This window comes from Drosophila persimilis, unplaced genomic scaffold (assembly GCF_003286085.1).
Source record: "Drosophila persimilis strain 14011-0111.01,24,50 unplaced genomic scaffold, DperRS2 tig00000000-arrow-pilon, whole genome shotgun sequence".
Lineage (NCBI taxonomy): Eukaryota > Metazoa > Arthropoda > Insecta > Diptera > Drosophilidae > Drosophila > Drosophila persimilis.
The window spans coordinates 26,946,971-26,965,598 of NW_020825288.1; the positions used below are offsets into that span (position 1 = coordinate 26,946,971).

Here is an 18,628-nt window from a genome sequence, read left to right on the forward strand (position 1 = left end):
AGTAGATTGCAAACAGCCCCGACTGTGACAATGTCGCGCGAAGGATTCCTTGATGAAAACAAGAGGAAAATTCAGAATTTAGATTACCTTGCATGCGTTCCATACAGGTTGCGCTTCACGGAGGAACTTGTCCATGACTGCAAGGGTCACATCGATGGCTACGCACAATTTTCGGTCCTAAATTATGCAGAGCTTACTAAAGGTCGAAAAATGCATGATTGTCGTACTTGTACGCCGTATGACGAACTTCAAAATGAAACTTACATTTCCAACGCCAGTTCCTTGGACAGACTGCAATGGTGGCCATTGTTTCTGCTGGGATGGTTCCTTTTGGTAACGATATACAGCACGCTGAAAAAATAAACCAAAATTGTAACACAAATTTCACACCCAAATTGCACGCAAATAAGGCACAATTGTAACACAAATTGCATGTGAAAATTGCGTCCAAATTCGAAAATCACTTTTACCAACCAAATGGTTTCCATTTTCACACTTTTGAACACTCGCAACCGTTAAACTAAATAAACAATTAATGCACTTGTTGCTTTGTGTTTGTTTAACCCGCGTCTTAGCGCACTTAAGCCCCCTCTATTTAAATAGTTTAACTACTTGAGGCATATGGCGGAAAATACTAACGATTGTGAATTCTTCTTGTAGATTCATGCCATCTTTCGTCTGAACTTAAAAAAAAACACGATATATTTCACCTGAACTGCGCTAAAATTATTATTTTTATATTATTTTCAGTGGAATATTAAAATACCCCCTTGGGTTAATTGTTTTCCGCCAATTTTGATGTTTGATTCTTGTCAACCGGGTAAACGGTTATCGATACTATCGACTAGTGATGAGAGCACCACAAAAATACCGACTTGGGAAATTGGTATTTTCTATCAGCTGATTCAACCAGTGCTGGAAAATTGTTGTCATCTGTGTATTGTATCTTTTATTAATAATATTTATTATAATTAAACTGTTAGAACTGCGCTCATTTTGATAGAGTCAGCCGCCTCCAGCACGTGCGTTAACAGATCTGTGTGTGTTGTGTTCTATTTGCTGGCGTGTGCACAATGTAGCGTGCACCGTAGGTCTTTTGCGTGGCGGGGTGTGGTTGAAAAGAAGTTGAAAGAATATAAACCAGTGGAAGACTCTGAGAATCGGCAATAACAATTTCCTCAGTCGATGTGGGCTATAATTTATGCCAAAACCGAGAGCCCAGCTACGTGCTTCGATTAGTGAATGTTAATTTGGTCATTTTGATGATGCAAAATTGAAGACGAGACGGCGCTCGCTCTGTTGTGTATGTGTGTGGTGGCCTAAGCACCTGATTATGTGAAAACAACATAAAACATTTGGTTTTTCTTATGTTTGTTACTTATTTACTCCATAGGTTCGACTTTAAAGAGAAATAACAAGTCAGGTGGGTCAGTATAGACCGGCAATGTGCTTTTCGAGATGTCCCGGCTTGCTGATTACTTTGTAATTGTTGGCTACGACAGCGATAAAGAGAGTAAGTACAGATGTTTAGTAATACAGTATATAAAAAGTGACATATTTTCGTTGCAGAGACTGCCAGCAATGTGTGTGGGCAGCCAATATGCGGAAAAATTGTTCAACGCTTTCCCGAGAAAGATTGGTCCGACACTCCGTTTATCGACGGCATTGAATGGGTGCGTCTTGTATTTCCTTCTTTCGTTTTCGTTTCGTTCCACATACAAATACATACAGAAATAGTGATAGTGATACACACTGGCTGTATATTTTATCTTTTGCAATAGTTCTGCCAGCCCCTGGGATGGAATTTATCGTATGAAAAACAAGAGCCCAAATTTTTCATTTCTGTTCTCACCGACATCGATGCCAATAAGCATTATTGTGCGTGCCTGAGCTTTCACGAGACGCTGGCCATCACGCAGACCAGAAGCGTCGACGATGAGGATGAGACCATAGGCGGCAGCAGCAGCAGGCTGCTGGGCGCGGTAGCCTCGCTGGAATCGGGTTCGGCTATCGCTGAAGCGACATCTCAAAATACACACCACAGCGTCATGTATGCCCCAAAGTGTTTGGTGCTCATATCGCGCCTGGACTGTGCCGAGACCTTCAAAGTAAGGAAAAGACTGAAAGTCTCAACACACAACAGTCTTAACGTTATTTTCTGTTGTTGCAGAATTGCCTGGGGACGATGTACACGGTGTACATTGAGAATTTGTCGTATGCCATGGAGACACTGATAGGAAACATCCTTGGGTGCATTCAAGTGCCGCCCGCGGGAGGGCCGCAAGTCAGGTTCTCGATTGGAGCAGGGGACAAGCAATCGCTTCAGCCGCCGCAAAGTTCCTCGCTGCCCACGACCGGGAGTGGCGTGCACTTTCTTTTCAAGCAACTTGGCATTAAGAATGTCCTCATACTGCTCTGCGCGGTGATGACCGAAAACAAAATCCTTTTCCTCTCGAAATGCTACTGGCACTTGACGGAGAGCTGCAAGGCTTTGGTGGCTCTGATGTACCCCTTTCGATACACGCACGTCTACATACCCATTCTGCCGGCACCTCTCACCGAAGTCCTGTCCACGCCCACGCCCTTCATTATGGGAGTACACAGCTCGCTGCAAACTGAAATTACGGATCTCCTGGATGTAATTGTCGTCGATTTAGACGGCGGTCTCGTTACCATTCCAGAAGCCCTCACACCCCCAGTGCCCATTCTGCCATCGCCCCTGTGGGAGCAGACGCAGAATCTGCTCAGTATGATACTCTTCCCGAACCTGGCGCAGGCGGATCTCGCGTTTCCCACCCAAGAGCGCCCGGCCGTCTTGGCCAAGACAGATGCCCAGATCGACAAGGAACTTCGTGCCATTTTCATGCGACTTTTCGCCCAGCTGCTGCAAGGCTATCGCTCTTGCCTGACCATAATTCGGATCCATCCGAAGACGGTCATCACCTTTCACAAAGCTGGTTTTCTGGGCGCTCGCGATCTGATCGAGAGCGAGTTCCTGTTCCGCGTCCTGGACAGCATGTTCTTTACGACGTTTGTCAACGAGCGAGGACCCCCTTGGCGTGCCTCAGATGCGTGGGATGAACTCTACAGCTCAATGAACGAGCTGCTCAAACTGGAAGCTCAGAATCGGAATCTCGTAAGTAGAGAAGTTGGGAGAGGAGAGCCTTGCTAAATCCAACTGGAATATTTCTGTTGCAGATAATACCACATATCCAGGAACTGGGACGCACTCTCTTTGATAATGAGAGCTCCTTTGCGCACAGCAATTATGCGCAGAAGGTTTTGCGCCCACCGGAGGGAGCCTTTCAGCGCATACATCAGCCCTCTTTTCCGCGCATAAGTGTGGAAAAGGTGGAGTTGATTATTCAGGAGGGCATCCGAAAGAATGGCGGGGCACAGCGCTTCCATGTTACGCGAAATCAGCATCGGATCATTCCCATGGGACCAAGGCTGCCCGAGGCTCTAGATGTGCGTCCAAATGTGCAGAACTCGGCCCGTCGACTGGAGGTGCTGCGCACTTGTGTGTCATATATCTTTGAGAATCGGATCGCAGATGCCAGGAAGCTGCTGCCCGCTGTTATGCGTACGCTCAAGCATCGAGATGCGAGGTTGATCCTCTGCAGGGAGCTCTTTGGCTACGTGCATGGCAACAAAGCGATCCTGGACCATCAGCAGTTCGAGTTGGTGCTGAGATTCATGAACAAGGCGCTGCAGAACTCGTCTGGCGTGGATGAATACACAGTGGCGGCTGCGCTCCTGCCCATGTCTACCATTTTCTGTCGAAAGCTATCCACGGGCGTGGTTCAGTTTGCATATACAGAGATACAGGATCATGGAATATGGAAGAATCTTCAGTTTTGGGAATCCACATTCTACCAGGACGTACAGGGCCAGATCAAGGCATTGTATCTGCTTCAGCGGCGCCAGAACGAGCACCACAAGGAAGCCAACTGTGTGCTGGACGAGGTGCCTCTGGAGGAGCCCACGGCCCTAGAGATTACAGCGGAACAACTGCGGAAGAGCCCCACCATCGAGGAGGATAAAAAGGCGGAGCTGGCCAAGTCCGAGGAGTCCACTTTGTACAGCCAGGCAATACACTTTGCCAACCGAATGGTCTCCCTGCTGATACCACTCGACGTCAATGTGGCCGCAGCCAGCAAGCCGAAGCCAGCCTTTCGCTTGGAGGAAAATCAGAGTGTTTCCAACAGGTGGGTGCCCCTTACTTAATTGTTTCCATCTCAATAATGCGCTACTGTTGCAGTATTTTGGGCTCCCACAGTCTGAGCGAACATTCTGACGAAGGATTCGAGGAGAACGATGCCCTGGAAATTGGTGTTACGGTTGGAAAAACAATTTCACGCTTCATTGACTGCGTCTGCACAGAGGGGGGCGTCACATCGGAGCACATACGTAATCTGCACGACATGGTGCCGGGGGTGGTGCACATGCATATAGAATCCCTGGAGCCAGTTTATTTGGAGGCCAAGCGGCATCCGCATGTCCAGAAGCCCAAGATCCAAACGCCCTGCCTGCTGCCAGGGGAGGAGCTGGTGACCGACCACTTGCGCTGCTTCCTCATGCCAGATGGCCGCGAGGATGATACGCAGTGCCTCATACCCGCCGAAGGAGCTCTGTTTCTCACCAACTATCGTGTTGTGTTCAAAGGTTCGCCCTGCGATCCCCTCTTCTGCGAGCAGACCATAGTCCGATCCTTTCCCATTTCGTCCCTGTTGAAGGAAAAGAAGATATCAGTGCTCTACCTGGCCCATCTGGATCAGACGTTGCCGGAGGGCCTGCAGCTGCGCTCCAGTACTTTTCAGCTGCTGAAGGTGGCATTCGATACGGAGGTGACGCCTGAACAGATCGAAAACTTCCGCAAGATATTAAGCAAGGCGCGCCATCCATTCGATGAATTCGAGTACTTTGCCTTTCAGTCGTATGGCACCATGCTCCAAGGTGTGGCCCCACTGAAAACGAAGGAGAAATACTCCACGCTCAAGGGATTCGCTAAGAAAACACTGCTGCGCACGGCCAAGAAGGCTGGATTCAAGCAGAAGCAGCAGACCAAGCGTAAGCTTGTGACAGACTACGAGCTGGCCGGTGGAGCAGATGCCGCCGAAACACAATCGATTGACGATGAGCTGGAGGACGGGGATGAATTCGAGGCTCAGAATAATGCATTGCCCCGACTGCTGACCACAAAGGACGTGGAACGCATGCGAGAGCGCAGCTATGTGCTGGACTGGAAGCGACTCGGCTTTGATGCAGAGTCCCAGCGTGGATTCCGCATCAGCAATGTCAATGCCAGCTACTCCACCTGTCGCTCGTACCCAGCCATCATTGTGTCGCCCGTCCAGTGCAGCGACACAGCCATTACACACCTGGGGCGCTACTTTAAGGGCCAGCGCATACCCCTGCCCACCTGGCGGCATGAGAACGGAGCACTGCTCATCCGAGGAGCCCAGCCGAACAGCAAGTCCGTCATTGGAATGCTCAAGAACACCACTGGCGGCAATGCCAATATCCATCACGACGTAACGCACTTCCCCGAGCAGGACAAGTATTTTCTGGCTCTGATCAATACGATGCCCCAGGTAGCGCCCATGCCCTTGACCCAGTACACGGGCATGAATCTCTCAATGAGCTCCCTGCTTGGACACGGACACGGCTCGCCCGACGATCGTCCGTCACTCACTCCGGAGCTCACGCGCAAGCACAAAAACAACCTGGACGTCAGCAATGGCAGCAAGTCCAGTGGGGCAAACAAGAGTGGCACAATTAAGGGAAACTCAGCCAACACCTCCGCGAAAGCCTTCTGCAAGATGCGTCTGTATGCTCTGGGTGAGTCGTTGAATCATTGCCCTAGATGAAGTGAATCTAAGCAAATTGTGACACATTTCTTCTTGTTTTCGCAGGGGAAAAATCGCAGGCCAAATCCAATCTGAACGTCGACTACTGTGCAGACTTTATTCCCGTGGACTATCCAGACATCAGGCAATCGCGGCCGTCGTTTAAGAAACTTATACGGGCCTGCATGCCCTCGCATAATACCAACGATGCCGATGGCCAGAGCTTTGCCAAGATGGTGGAGCAGTCCGATTGGCTGCAGCAAATCTCCTCGCTAATGCAGTTGTCTGGCGCTGTTGTGGACCTCATCGACCTGCAGGAGAGCAGTGTGATGCTGTCTCTGGAGGATGGCTCCGATGTGACCGCCCAGTTGTCTTCGATAGCACAGCTCTGCCTGGATCCGTACTACCGCAGTCTGGACGGCTTCCGAGTGCTGGTGGAGAAGGAGTGGCTGGCCTTTGGCCATCGGTTCGCGCATCGCAGTAATCTGAAACCCTCGCACGCCAACACAAACATTGCCTTTGCCCCGACATTTCTCCAGTTCCTGGATGTGGTCCATCAGCTGCAGCGGCAGTTTCCAATGGCATTTGAGTTCAATGATTTCTACCTGAGATTCCTGGCATATCATGTGGTGTCGTGTCGCTTTCGCACGTTTCTGTTCGACTGCGAACTGGAGCGTTCGGACTCGGGGATTGCCGCCATGGAGGACAAGCGAGGATCGCTCAACGCAAAGAATATATTTGGCGTGAGTGGCCTCGCGTCGAATGGCTCAGATGACGAGTGCAGTGTGTATCCCCTGGACCTACGAAACCCACGAACCCCCACGCAGCTGAACCGCATCGGCCACTCCATCTTCGACTACATAGAGAGGCAGCACAACAAGACGGCCATTTTCTACAATTTCCTCTACTCTCCCGACAAGGACATGGTGCTGCGTCCGCAAAACAATGTGGCTGCTCTAGACCTGTGGAGCTACTACACCAACGAGGAACTGGCCCAGGGACCACCCTATGATCTGGAGGTCACCACCGTGGATGATGAAATCGATCTGTCCGAAATGAGGGGCAAGCGTACGGTTATTACTGCCGGCTACGACAACATGGAGAAGTGCAATCCCAATGCCTATGTGTGCCTGCTGAGCGAGGTCAAGCACGCGGAGACGGAACGCGGACACTTGCCGCAAAAGTGGTTACAGGTCTGGAACAGCCTGGTGGTTCCGAAAATGGAGCCAATACCCCACAACGCGTCGCTCGGCAGCATGTTTGTCCAGGCGCATCAGCACAAGCGGTCTACGCTGGAAATCATAATGAAGGGTCGACTGGCGGGCTATCAAGATAACTACTTCCATCCGCACCGCTTCGAGAAGCATCCATACACGACGCCCACAAACTGCAATCACTGCACAAAGCTGCTTTGGGGCCCGGTCGGATATCGCTGCATGGATTGTGGTAATTCCTATCACGAAAAGTGCACGGAACTCTCGATGAAGAATTGCACAAAGTACAAGGCCATCGACGGGGCTGTCGGAGCCCCGAATGTCAATATGTCTCAGGGTGACACGGCCAGCATTGCCTCAAGTGCTGCCACCACTGCGAGGACATCCAGTCATCACTTTTACAATCAATTTAGTAGCAACGTGGCTGAAAATCGCACTCACGAGGGGTGAGTTCTGTAAAATGATCTTTAATCTTGATTTTGTTTGTAATATGTTATCCGATCTTATCTCCCTTTAGCCATCTCTACAAGCGTGGTGCATTGCTCAAGGGATGGAAGCAGCGCTGGTTTGTCCTTGACTCGATTAAACATCAACTGCGCTACTACGACACATCAGAGGATACCGCTCCAAAGGGAATTATTGGTAAATGGGGAACAAAATGTAATATTTATTGTTTCGTTGGATAAATATTGGATTCCATTGTAGAATTGGCTGAGGTGCAGTCGGTGACTGCCGCACAACCCGCACAAATTGGCGCAAAGGGCGTGGACGAAAAGGGATTCTTCGATGTAAAATTCGCACTATAAATCAACTATAAAAACTTGTGTTAATCCTCACTCCCTTTTCAGTTGAAAACATCGAAGCGCACCTACAATTTCTATGCGGTCAATGCAAATCTGGCACAGGAATGGATAGAAAAGCTGCAGGCATGCCTGCAATAAAAAAAGAGAAGAAAGAAAGGCAATGTGGATGCTGGTGCCATCTATGTGTGGATTTCCGTTCTATTGTGGGCCGAATCTTTTGTTTTGTTATAGGATAATCCAGTTCGTGTGCGGCGTAATCAATTTCCTTACTTTGGCTCTGTGTAGTGTATCATATCATAACGAAACATATGTTGCATACCTTAGCATTTCCTTCGTTCATATTCATCAAACACAAATACTGTTAGCCGAGCAACAAGATCTATAACTTATGCGAAATGTAAATGTGTGAAGAACCTATAAAGTTATGTGATTATACAAAAAACGATATAACAATGATAAATCATAAAAAGGGAAAAACGCCAGCCCAGCAACAATTTTTATATACATTTTTGATATATATATATATATATAGCCAGCTAAAGCTACATATGTGCATAAATATAAATCTATATATAGTAAAATTACCAAAGAATATTCCACCTTTGTTGCGCAATTGAAATGAGTTGAAATTTCAGAATTGCTTCCATTAAATTAAACCTAAACTAAACCTAAACCTATGTATGTATGATTAAACGCTTTGCTTTATTTATTACCATATACATATAGTAAATCAATATATAATACATATTTTTAATGCAATTATTTGTGGCCTAAAAACGATATAATATACATTTTTAAACAAATGCGCTTGGTATTTGATTGGTGTTTATTATCGCTTCGAAGTGTTTGCAGTGTACATCGTCTCTTCGTTCATCATTCATCATTCATCATAGGAACGTTGTCCAGTAGACAATGTTGAGTATGAAGAACGAGAATGGGAAGAAAAAGCGCGAGAATTTATCTATATAAATGGCTGTAGCATGGCCATGGCAGAAAGTGTCGTATTGAGGCTCAATGATCGATTCACGATGGTGATGCTGTAAAGCATTAGCTAGAAGCCATTGTATATCTATCGTAGTATAACAACAACTCACCTTTAGGTCGTCCATATCAGTTATATTCTCATCCGAATAGCCTTTCATGGCCTTGGTGGCCACGGGGCCCATGAAGTTGTTCACAACAGCGAACTCCATCAGGGATAGAAAGACAAACACTGAGCAGGATGACATCCAGACGTCTATCGCCTTGACATACGACACGGGCGGCAGCGACTGTTGGGACTGGGTGTTCTGAGTGGCCAGTGTGAGCAAGGATGTTACGCCGAGGGTGACTCGAGCCGGTATGGCTTCCGGTTTAATCCAAAAGGATATCCACGACATGACCACAATTAAAGCAGAGGGAATATATGTATGAAATAAATGGTAGCCCAAACGTCGTCTCAAATTGAACACAATGGCTAGGCAGGTGAAGTTGCCTGAAAGGAATGCAATATAAATACCTGCGATATCATTGAATTAGTTCCAGGGGCTTACCGGTTGAGTACTCTATAGTGCAATCCGTCGTATAGTTGTTGGAAATGTCCAATTGTGGCAGCTCTATCTCCGCATTCACCACAAGAGGGTCGGTCATATTCCAAATAAAGACCAAGTCCTCCACTGTATGGGATACTGCAATTCGAAACTCATTTTGAATTATCGAAAACAAAACCCTCGTATGTGCACAAATAGATTTGAATAAAAGGCGAGAAAAGGGCAAAGGTCAGAGCATACATACAATACAGAGCAACAAAGGAATTATTCTAGATATTGCCACTTACAACTCTCAATCATCATGGAACAGATTTGTGTGTCATGCGGATAGGATTCGAATTTCATGGCACAGGACAGAACCAGCGTTAGCTTCGACATGTAGAGCAGCGTTTTGTCATGATATAACCAAAGATAGTGATTCGGTATGCTCATCTCGTGGAAAGTGACCTTTTTCGCATTCTTAAAAAAGCAATCGGGCCGCCAAATACTGTGCAGCCAATCCACATCCAGGATGCGATACTGTTCGCTCATGTTCTCGGGTAATCTTAGTCGAGGATCGCGCCAGCTTTGTGCAAGAAATATGTCCGTCACGTAGGTCTACAGAAATCAGAAATCCGAAATCAATGACAAAAAAAGAGACAGGTCAACACATACCATGGATTCCTCATTAATTGAATCCAGGGAGAGTACGGTTACATGGAAGTAAACGACTGTTGGCTGACCCAATAGCTTGGGGGCACGATTCTTATCGTATGTTTTCGAAGGTATTGGCAATATGTCGGGCAGCGATAGACTCGATTCGTAATGGGAAACCAGCTCGGCGCTCTCCGTATTGTTTCTACAAGGAGATTAAAATGAGCTTATATGCTGCACACAACACAGACAACCTTGTAGAGAACTTTTGATGAAAATGGTTGGCCATCCATTTCATTCCATTAGGTTGGGTATGGTACGGGTACGAGTATTTACCTGAAACCATGAACACAATTGCACAGCAAAATCGATTTCTCGACTATATGCAGAATGATTGCGACTGCAATCAGGCATTTGTATTTTCCCAATTGATTAATAATTTTTTGCATTATGAACGCACAACTTAACTTTGAATTTTAATAGTAGGTAATACGAGTATGTAGTGCAGTGTTTTGCGACACATTTCTCTGCAGTCCATGTCATTTTTCGAATTTTCCGAATTTATTAAAATAAACCTGATCGCATTATGCAATAAATGCTGGGAATTTCTTTGGTTTATGGTTCTTTTGTAGCAAAACAAAGTTATTTACACGAATGCGAGGCGGGGCGGCACTGCAAAAGTGTGATAAATTAATTTCTAAGGTTTCATTCGCATTCCTCACACACTACTTTTCAAATTGACAACTGACCCCGGTCTGCGACAGCAGGCAGAACAATTATGCGTAACGGGCGACAGACATTCGACAGGGGATTTCATTTAAATATGCAAAAAAGTATTAACCGATATGTATATATGTATATATATCATGCAAAGCAAGAGAAAAGTTTAAGTTGTACGAATTTGCGCACTTTGAAAATCAAACGAGCCGCCCACTGGCGCTGCCACCTTTTAAGATTTCATGTTTGCCGTTATTCCACATACCCGCTAACCAGGGCTGCAAGGCCATCTCTGGTCTGCCACAGCAGGCAGAGCAATTATGCAAAAAAGTACTAACCGATATGTATATGTATATCATGCAAGGCAAGAGAAAAGTTTAAGTTGTACGAATTTGCGCACTTTGAAAATCAAACGAGCCGACAACTGGCGCTGCCACCTTGTAAGATTTCATGTTTGCCATTATTTCACATCCCCGCTAACCAGGGCTGCAAGCCATCTCTGGTCTGCCACTGCTGGCAAAAGAATTATGGAAGAAAGAATTAACCGATATATATATTTATATATATCATGCAAGGCAAGAGAAAAGTTTAAGTTGCACGAAGTTACGCACTTTGAAAGAATGAAAATCAAACGAGCCGCCAACTGGCGTTGCCACCTTGTAAGATTTCATGTTTGCCGTTATCCGACATCCCAGCTAACCAGGGCTGCAAAACCAGCGATGGCTTGCAGCCCTACCACTAACAGCTGTTTCAAGCGACGTCCCAAAATATTGATTTTTGAAATTTTTAAATGTAACAAATGTACGAAATGGGGCGAAGCTAGAAATTACTAACCAATACTACCTGCATTAAAATTCAAGACACGCTTCGGAAAAGCTTGGGAGAGATGAACAAATGTGAAGGTAAGTGGCTAAATCTGCACGCAAATATTTTGCCGTGTCGTGTCGTTTCGGGTGGAGAGGTGGGAGGTGACTTCATCTCCTTTGTTGTCCGCCTGTGCAGGGTCCACGTCCACTGCTGCGGCGCATTGTGCAACTTGTGGATATTGATTAATTGCAAGAAAGTAAAGATACATACCGTTTTAAATTTCGTTGAAGGTGGAATTGAAAAATAGAACAACAGCCAGACATTTCCAAGAGGTGCGGTGCATGTGAAAATTGTTACCATCTGAATCGGACTCGGACGCGACCTTAAATACCACCACACCACAATGGATATAATGATGGATTCACCGAAAGCCAACAACAACATGAATAAAGTGTCTCCCGTTGACAAGATGAGCTCCAGCATCAACAGCACCCTGGAGGACACAACACCCAGTGATTCAGGGGTGCAGTTGCTCGACTCCGAGAACAGCGATGTGATGCTGGAGTCCATGTGCTCCTATGAGGAGAACTCGAGACCGCTGAAAGTCCCTTCCCCCCAGCTACCTTCCATAGACCCCAACTCCAATGTGGCACCGGCTGAGTCCATGATAACTAGTGATTGTTCGACCTTTGACACCACTGAGAAAATTGTGTACAGGCGAAAGGTGCACAAGACTTCGTCCGCATCAAAAGCCCCGAAAAAGCGAGTGTCCTTTCACGAGGATATTCTGAAGAACACTCGCACCGACAACATTCACATAGAGCATGGCTTTATAACGTACAAAAACGGCCGCAAGCTGGCCTTTGCAAACTCGGCGGGTGTGGCAGGTGCCCCCGGCCGGTATTCCTGGTGCCCGGAGCGAGAGCGTTTTGAGGGACCCAATGAGATCTCTGCAGCTGGCAGAGATTATGATGATGGCGATGGTGAAGATGCAATGTCCGGCGGTGGTGGAGGTGGTCGCAGACGACATTTGGTGTACAGAAATGCCTGTTCGGATGTGCTGGACTACGTGAACACGGACATGTTCGATACGAATGAGCCCGTTGGCCTGCAGTACGACTCATCGGGTGTGTTCGAATATACCCCGTCTGGGCAGAAAATGCTGCAGCAGGCAGCGCCTGTCCTATACAATTGCGTTTGCAGCAGCTCCAACTCCAGCCTGGATTCCGATGAACAGGACAAGAACTCCAATGCCAATCGAAAACAATACGAGCAGGCGAAGAGCAGCTCCTGCGATTGCATCGGCATGAGTAATGCAAACAATAATTTGATTGGTAAGACAAAAGACAAGAGAAGATCCCCTTCCAGATAACTTAGGATTCATACTCACTCGTATTTCTATCTCTATCTCTATCGAACAGGTGACAACTGCTACTACTCGGAGCCCAACATTGGCGATGCCGATGGTGGTCCCACAATGAAATCAGTTTGGAATAAGGAGAAAAAGCCAAAGTCCAGCTGCCTTAAGAAAACCAAACGTCAGACAAACATTATTCTGGAACAAGATCTCAATGGCCGCGTCAAGACCTTTAATGTGCACGACATTAAGCATCAACTAATCGACAACAGCAGCAAAATGATATTCGGCTCCTTGAAAAGTATATTCACGATGCCCTTGCCGGAACGCGGTGTGCCCGAGGGGTCAGAGGACCTACAGGCGGTGGTGGAGTGCGTCCCAGAACTGGAGAACACGCTGGAAGCCAAAACAAATCGTGCAATCGTGGAGTCGCCCACGCTCAAAGCCAAGCCATTCCTGAGCAAAAGTCTCGATGGCAATAAGCAGACACAGTCGGTTAAGAAATTTGTGCACAACGTAGATGAGCAGCTTCGGCATAAGAATGATGATAGCTCAATCGAAGCCTCGCCCACAGAGACAAGACCATCGCACACTTTACAACGTCAGGAGGAGTTCGATAAGGAAACAGTCATAGCCGCCATAAGCAGCATTCCGAATGAATTCCGCAGCAAATTTATTATCAACTGCGAAAGCACTGTCTTCGAGCACACTGGCGTGTCCTACGAGACTGGGGCTGGGCAGCCGCAGCCAGACTTCTCCAACACAGCTCCGCGCCACTCCAGCGTAGCCAGTTTGCTGGAGCAAAACACACCCATAGCCGAGCCAGCAGCTAATCAGATCAAGAAGTCGTTCATGGATGCACCCATAGCTAAGACGTTTAGTAATTTCTTTCGCAGCCTGAAGGAAAGCACAAGTGCTGTCGGAACTCCAGTTGAAAGGCCAGAGGAAAAAGCAGCCCCAGGCCCAGCCCTAGCACTATCTACAGCTCCAACTCCAGATGATTGTACTAGTAAGAAATAAATTAAGTCCAAACCAATTTTGTAATCTCATCTAATGTTGAATGTAATTAACAGCTCTAAAAATGTCTAAGCCACAACAACAAGCGCCCTCCAGCTGTAAGATGTACAGAAATCACTCTTCATCCACCATATCGGAACCTACAAGTTCCACCAACAACAGCAGCAGCCACCACCAAATATCCAACCAGCAACCGAATAATACAGATCGCCATTCACGTCATCTGGCCTCTCCTCTAAAGAAACATGGCCAGCCAATGCTGCCGACTCGATACTACGACCAGCAGCAGCTCCACAGTCGTAGCCTTCACAGCCCGAACAGCTATCTGGCAGCTCGCGGCGGCCCTGGCGGAAGTGGACGCGACTCAAAAAGCACCATTCTGAGCGAGGAATACGATGATATACTTACCATAACCACCACAGATACGACAAACGACAAGCGTTCCATGGACAGTGATCTGGTGATCGTTGACTACACCGATGTGGACTATGCTCATCTTCTGAAACCTCCAGCCCCCGCAGCCAAGACCTCATTAATCAATCGATTCCTACGAAATGTCACCCAGAAGAAAATACTAGAAACCTCCATCCGAAAGAACAATTTCTTTGCGGATAAACTGCGGAGCGAACAGAGGCTTTATGTCAAGGGGGCGCGACCCAAGAACTATGAGCTAATAGACGACCTAAATGCGGAGATCGCAATGGAGATTGAAATGTGTGGAACGAATTCCCCGCGCCGTGAGCTGGCTGTGAGCCTGGACACGGATACGCCAGAGAGTGTATCCAGCTTTGAGCTTGGCATCGGGGAAATATCGATTGACTTGTTTCATGGAAGAAGTCTGCTTAATTTAAAAGATTCCAATGAGCAGCTTTTGAAGGTATTCAAGCTCTATACGGGTTACAGCAGCGAGGGTGTTATGACCCCAGTGTTGGTTCTGCTGACGGACAGGACACTGTATGTGGCAGATCTGGCAGATCAGGTTCGTCTCTGTGCCAAGTTCGTTTTGGCCTACAAAGACTTGGATGTCATTTTGGTAAGAAGAGAATCCGTTGCGACATCTACTACTACTATTGTATCTGGATTATAATCCGAACTAACCTTTTTTAAGATGGGTCCCTTCGGCAATACGGTTCTACTGAGCAACAGCATGCGGGACATGCAGCAGGTTTTACTGGCAGGTGGACCATATCCAGCAGGATCCCTAGTTGCCAATTTGGAGCTTTGTGCCAGACGCAGCGGCGCCACTCTACCGGCTGTGGGTCAACTGACATTGGAGCATTTGGCCCCGCTGCAGGCTTTTGTTCGAGCCAACAGCTGTGTGGGCAACGACGAACACTGGCTATTCTATGCCGTTGTCAATGTGCCAGCTGGCGATGCACTAAGAGCAGATTCACCTGGTGAGCCACTGGGGCCATCTATTAAGGGATTCCTCATGCACCGCCGGTTTAAGGAAACAGCAACCACGACAGCAGCGAGCAGGGTCTACTGGCAGGCAGGATACTTTTCATTGAAGTCCGTGTTCTGAGGCGTTTTAGAGATCAATTATTGAAATGGTAATACTTTTTTGTAGAGCCGGCGTCTTGTATATGTTCAACGACTCCACACAGACGCGTCCTAGTTGGGCCATGGCTCTTGCCGAGTGTCAAGGTGCCCGACGGACTCTCAAGTCCGAGCGCCCCCATTGCTTTGAGATTATGTTAAAGGGTGAACTCCTCCAAATGGCCGCACCGGATGAGTATGTGGCATCCGAATGGTTGCAAGCCCTTATCCAGTCAGCCACTGGCGTAAGTCATGATACAATACAGTGAGAATTTACTTTTAAATCTGTTAAATAATATTATTTCGTTCCAGCATTTGATACCGCAAGAGAAACACAAAACCTTGGGCTGTACTCTAATCGTTACGGAAAATCACTTGATAACCTTGCGTGAAGATTTCTCGGCACCCTTGAGGCCACTTATCCATCAAGTTGATACCAACGTGGTTCCACAAACCAAACAACTCTTATATGAAGAAGAGCTGTTGAGTGTTTTTGAAACAAGTAGCCTGGTACGTGATCGGAATATCGTAAATTGCTGTAAATAATAACCATATTAATATATTTCTTGCAGATGGGCTCCACAATGAGTACACCGACTCGGGGGACTCAGCGGTCTTTCTCTTCTCTGAGCTCCACGCCTACAAAGAATGGAAACGATCCGGATATGTCTAAGGAAAATACGTCCTCTCCGGGAAAATCTCAACGAATGAGTAGTGTATATGGAAAGAACTCTGGTCTGGCGATACTCACGTGTGGGGACATCAAAGCCATGACTGGCATTAAGATAACCTCGCGTGCGGAGACCTGGTGGTGCATACTGGAGTTTTCGTGCCAGGAGGCGCCCTTGGAGAGTCTCGATGATTTGGTAATCTTTTTTGCCAGCAGCATGGAAATGCAGCGATTTTTGCGATTACTGGAACAGCTTTGGCAGGCAAAGAATGTATGTCACACAAGGACTAATAGCCTGATTCTTTTACCGATTGCATCATTTCGTTCCACTTTCAGAACGATCTCTTTCCAATAACAATACTGGACGATGGTGAAGATTTGGCCGAGCAGTGCACCCTTCTCTATATAGACACCAATCGAGCATGGGAGCCCTTGCTATCGGCGGCAATGGGTTATGACGCTTAATGCTCAAAGCTTATACCACATTTAGTACATATATACTCCATTTACAAACCTATACAAAATTTATTTCCATAAATACTACCTATGGTATATCTAAAGTGTTAAAAATACTATCCAGAATACTCAAACTAGCTAAAGAACAAATAACTTAGTATTTATATGCGTACGTAGTCGGTATTGTGTGTATTATGATTTTTGAATTGCCTGCTGCCTTCGCTTGACCATGTATTTCCATTGATTTGCGCTGTTATATCTACATTGTATGTATATTTTTGTGATATTAAACATAAACATTTCTAATCATTTTCCTAGGTTGTATTTCAGTTAAATATATTTGTTTTCTAAATTAAATACTCTTACCTTTGATAAATATACAAACACGATACGTAAAAGAAGCTACATGGTGCTGATGGTAATATGATAATATTTTGTATGGAATCGCTGGTCGTTGTTGGTTTAAGGATGGTCTACTGTTATGTCCAGTACAGTATAATATGTTATATTTCGGGGGGGATTGGATTTGGTTTTTTACAGAATTCCGCATTTCAATGCATGCAATGCTTTTTCAATTAGCAAAGATTAAATTCCTTGCCCCCTCACGCACTCTGCCCCAGCCTCAGCTCAACCTTTGCCGCAAACTCATAATAATTAATAAAATGAATAAACGTGATTATGAACCTAATTTTTATTGTATCTTAAGCTCTTTGAATGATGTGTTGAGCTGTCCGAGCAAGTGTGAGGTTTCTTCCTTTTCTCTAGGCCGGGTATTAGCTGCAGCAGCAAGGGGGGGTATGGTATGGTAGTATGAGTGGGTACATATGTATTGTACACATGTACATGCATGCCTCTCGAAATGGGGGTCTTGAGAGGATGCTGAAGAGGAATACGAGTTAAGTGTGTGCCTGTACATACCTGCAGGTACATTTTACTCATATTTCATAAACACATACATACATGCATACATATATATGTATATGTATATGCATATGTATGCACATGTGATATAAATACATACATATGTACATATGTATATACCCACAACTAAACAGCACCCAGTGCCGGTGATCGAGTAACACGGAAACTTTCCGACATCATTTCGTACACTTATGCGGCCTGATGAGCAAAACTAATAATTATTATAATTGGAAAATGTGGATATAAATTCATTATAAACAACAATGTACATGCATACATACATACATATGTACATATGTATGTAACAGTTGCAGCTCAAAAATCAAGCTAAACAAAGCATTGCATTCAATCGTCCAAGAGAGAGGGAGAGAGAGTGAAAGAAAAAAACACACAGAGAGAGAGAGAGAATGAGGAATAAGGAGAATGGGAGAGAAACGTAAAAAACTCCAACCCTCTTAATAAGTCAAACGAGTAGAAGACAAGACTGCAACAGGAAAAAACAAGAATGAGAAAAATATACATACAAACATACATATGTACGTACACACACATTTGAGCATATAAAGAGAATTTCCAGTCGCAGCGACTTGAATATGCGCTACTACGTTTTGGATATTAATTTCAACAAGTTCAAAGAATTGGCAGCCCATGCATATATTCGTGTTCCCAAATAAGCAATACCGATAAATGCATGCATGTATTTATGTACGTATGCATGTATGGCAGTCTAAAACACTCAACTCCATATTTGATTGCTTGATCCTATCCAACGTATGCAGATGCAGTGGATCTAGAAAAGCTAAAACACTTGCGGACGCTTGAGAGAGAACACAGCTCTTGGCTCTTGGCTGTGTTCATGCTTTCTTTTGCTGCTGGACTCACTTTCATTAATACAAGCATTGGCGAGCAAACGCAGCAGCAGAATCAAATGCAACGAGAGCAATGCGCCCGAGAATGCTCGCTCTTCTCTGTGCCTCTCTCTCTCTCTCTGTCTCTCTAGGCAAACAGATCCCAGATACATGCACACACCGTATGTATGTATGTGCGCTCGCATGTAAACGTATAAGTGCACAGCAATACCACACAACCCCAAAAAGTTGGAAAACCAAATAAAAA

General features: G+C 46.1%; 3 protein-coding genes across 5 annotated transcripts; 2 read left to right on the forward strand and 1 right to left on the reverse strand.

Moving 5' to 3' along the window:
- The first annotated feature begins 1,034 nt into the window (after nt 1-1,034).
- LOC6594466 (myotubularin-related protein 13) lies at nt 1,035-8,361 on the forward strand. 2 transcript variants are annotated; one of them, XM_002019375.2, is made up of 11 exons: nt 1,035-1,303; nt 1,394-1,513; nt 1,570-1,673; nt 1,782-2,108; nt 2,171-3,136; nt 3,199-4,208; nt 4,262-5,841; nt 5,916-7,509; nt 7,581-7,705; nt 7,769-7,851; nt 7,912-8,361. In XM_002019375.2, the coding sequence occupies exons 2-11, from the start codon at nt 1,459-1,461 to the stop codon at nt 8,002-8,004; spliced, it is 5,937 nt and encodes a 1,978-aa protein (XP_002019411.1). In that variant the 5' UTR covers nt 1,035-1,303; nt 1,394-1,458; the 3' UTR covers nt 8,005-8,361. The 2 variants fall into 2 exon arrangements, with proteins under 2 accessions (XP_002019411.1, XP_026841254.1); XM_026985453.1 differs by having other exon boundaries at nt 4,280-5,841.
- Nucleotides 8,362-8,470: 109 nt separating this feature from the next.
- LOC6594465 (glycine receptor subunit alpha-4) lies at nt 8,471-10,762 on the reverse strand. Of its 2 annotated transcripts, XM_002019374.2 has the most exons (6): nt 10,365-10,762; nt 10,050-10,233; nt 9,683-9,992; nt 9,399-9,533; nt 8,961-9,340; nt 8,568-8,903 (listed from the first exon to the last, which is right to left on the reverse strand). In XM_002019374.2, the coding sequence occupies exons 1-6, from the start codon at nt 10,475-10,477 to the stop codon at nt 8,754-8,756; spliced, it is 1,272 nt and encodes a 423-aa protein (XP_002019410.1). In that variant the 5' UTR covers nt 10,478-10,762; the 3' UTR covers nt 8,568-8,753. The 2 variants fall into 2 exon arrangements, with proteins under 2 accessions (XP_026841259.1, XP_002019410.1); XM_026985458.1 differs by having other exon boundaries at nt 8,471-9,340.
- Nucleotides 10,763-11,539: 777 nt separating this feature from the next.
- Nucleotides 11,540-17,267, forward strand: LOC6594724. Its single transcript, XM_002019373.2, has 9 exons — nt 11,540-11,647; nt 11,843-12,886; nt 12,974-13,918; nt 13,983-14,959; nt 15,035-15,438; nt 15,497-15,710; nt 15,778-15,975; nt 16,038-16,406; nt 16,472-17,267. Exons 2-9 carry the CDS (start codon nt 11,956-11,958, stop codon nt 16,598-16,600), a joined length of 4,167 nt encoding a protein of 1,388 aa, XP_002019409.1. The 5' UTR covers nt 11,540-11,647; nt 11,843-11,955; the 3' UTR covers nt 16,601-17,267.
- The last annotated feature ends 1,361 nt before the right edge of the window (nt 17,268-18,628 follow it).

What these genes read in the sequence shown, in the direction of transcription:
- LOC6594724 (XM_002019373.2), top strand. Translation starts at nt 11,956, where the DNA reads ATGGATATAATGATGGATTCACCGAAAGCCAACAACAACATGAATAAA. An exon ending in AACTCCAGATGATTGTACTA is followed by an intron (nt 13,919 to 13,982) that starts GTAAGAAATAAA and finishes TGTAATTAACAG; the next exon opens with CTCTAAAAATGTCTAAGCCA. An exon ending in AAGACTTGGATGTCATTTTG is followed by an intron (nt 14,960 to 15,034) that starts GTAAGAAGAGAA and finishes ACCTTTTTTAAG; the next exon opens with ATGGGTCCCTTCGGCAATAC.
- LOC6594465 (XM_026985458.1), bottom strand. Translation starts at nt 10,477, where the DNA reads ATGCAAAAAATTATTAATCAATTGGGAAAATACAAATGCCTGATTGCA. An exon ending in TTCCATGATGATTGAGAGTT is followed by an intron (nt 9,534 to 9,682) that starts GTAAGTGGCAAT and finishes TTCGAATTGCAG; the next exon opens with TATCCCATACAGTGGAGGAC. An exon ending in CACTATAGAGTACTCAACCG is followed by an intron (nt 9,341 to 9,398) that starts GTAAGCCCCTGG and finishes CATTCCTTTCAG; the next exon opens with GCAACTTCACCTGCCTAGCC.
- LOC6594466 (XM_002019375.2), top strand. Translation starts at nt 1,459, where the DNA reads ATGTCCCGGCTTGCTGATTACTTTGTAATTGTTGGCTACGACAGCGAT. An exon ending in TTATCGACGGCATTGAATGG is followed by an intron (nt 1,674 to 1,781) that starts GTGCGTCTTGTA and finishes CTTTTGCAATAG; the next exon opens with TTCTGCCAGCCCCTGGGATG. An exon ending in GATGCGTCTGTATGCTCTGG is followed by an intron (nt 5,842 to 5,915) that starts GTGAGTCGTTGA and finishes TTGTTTTCGCAG; the next exon opens with GGGAAAAATCGCAGGCCAAA.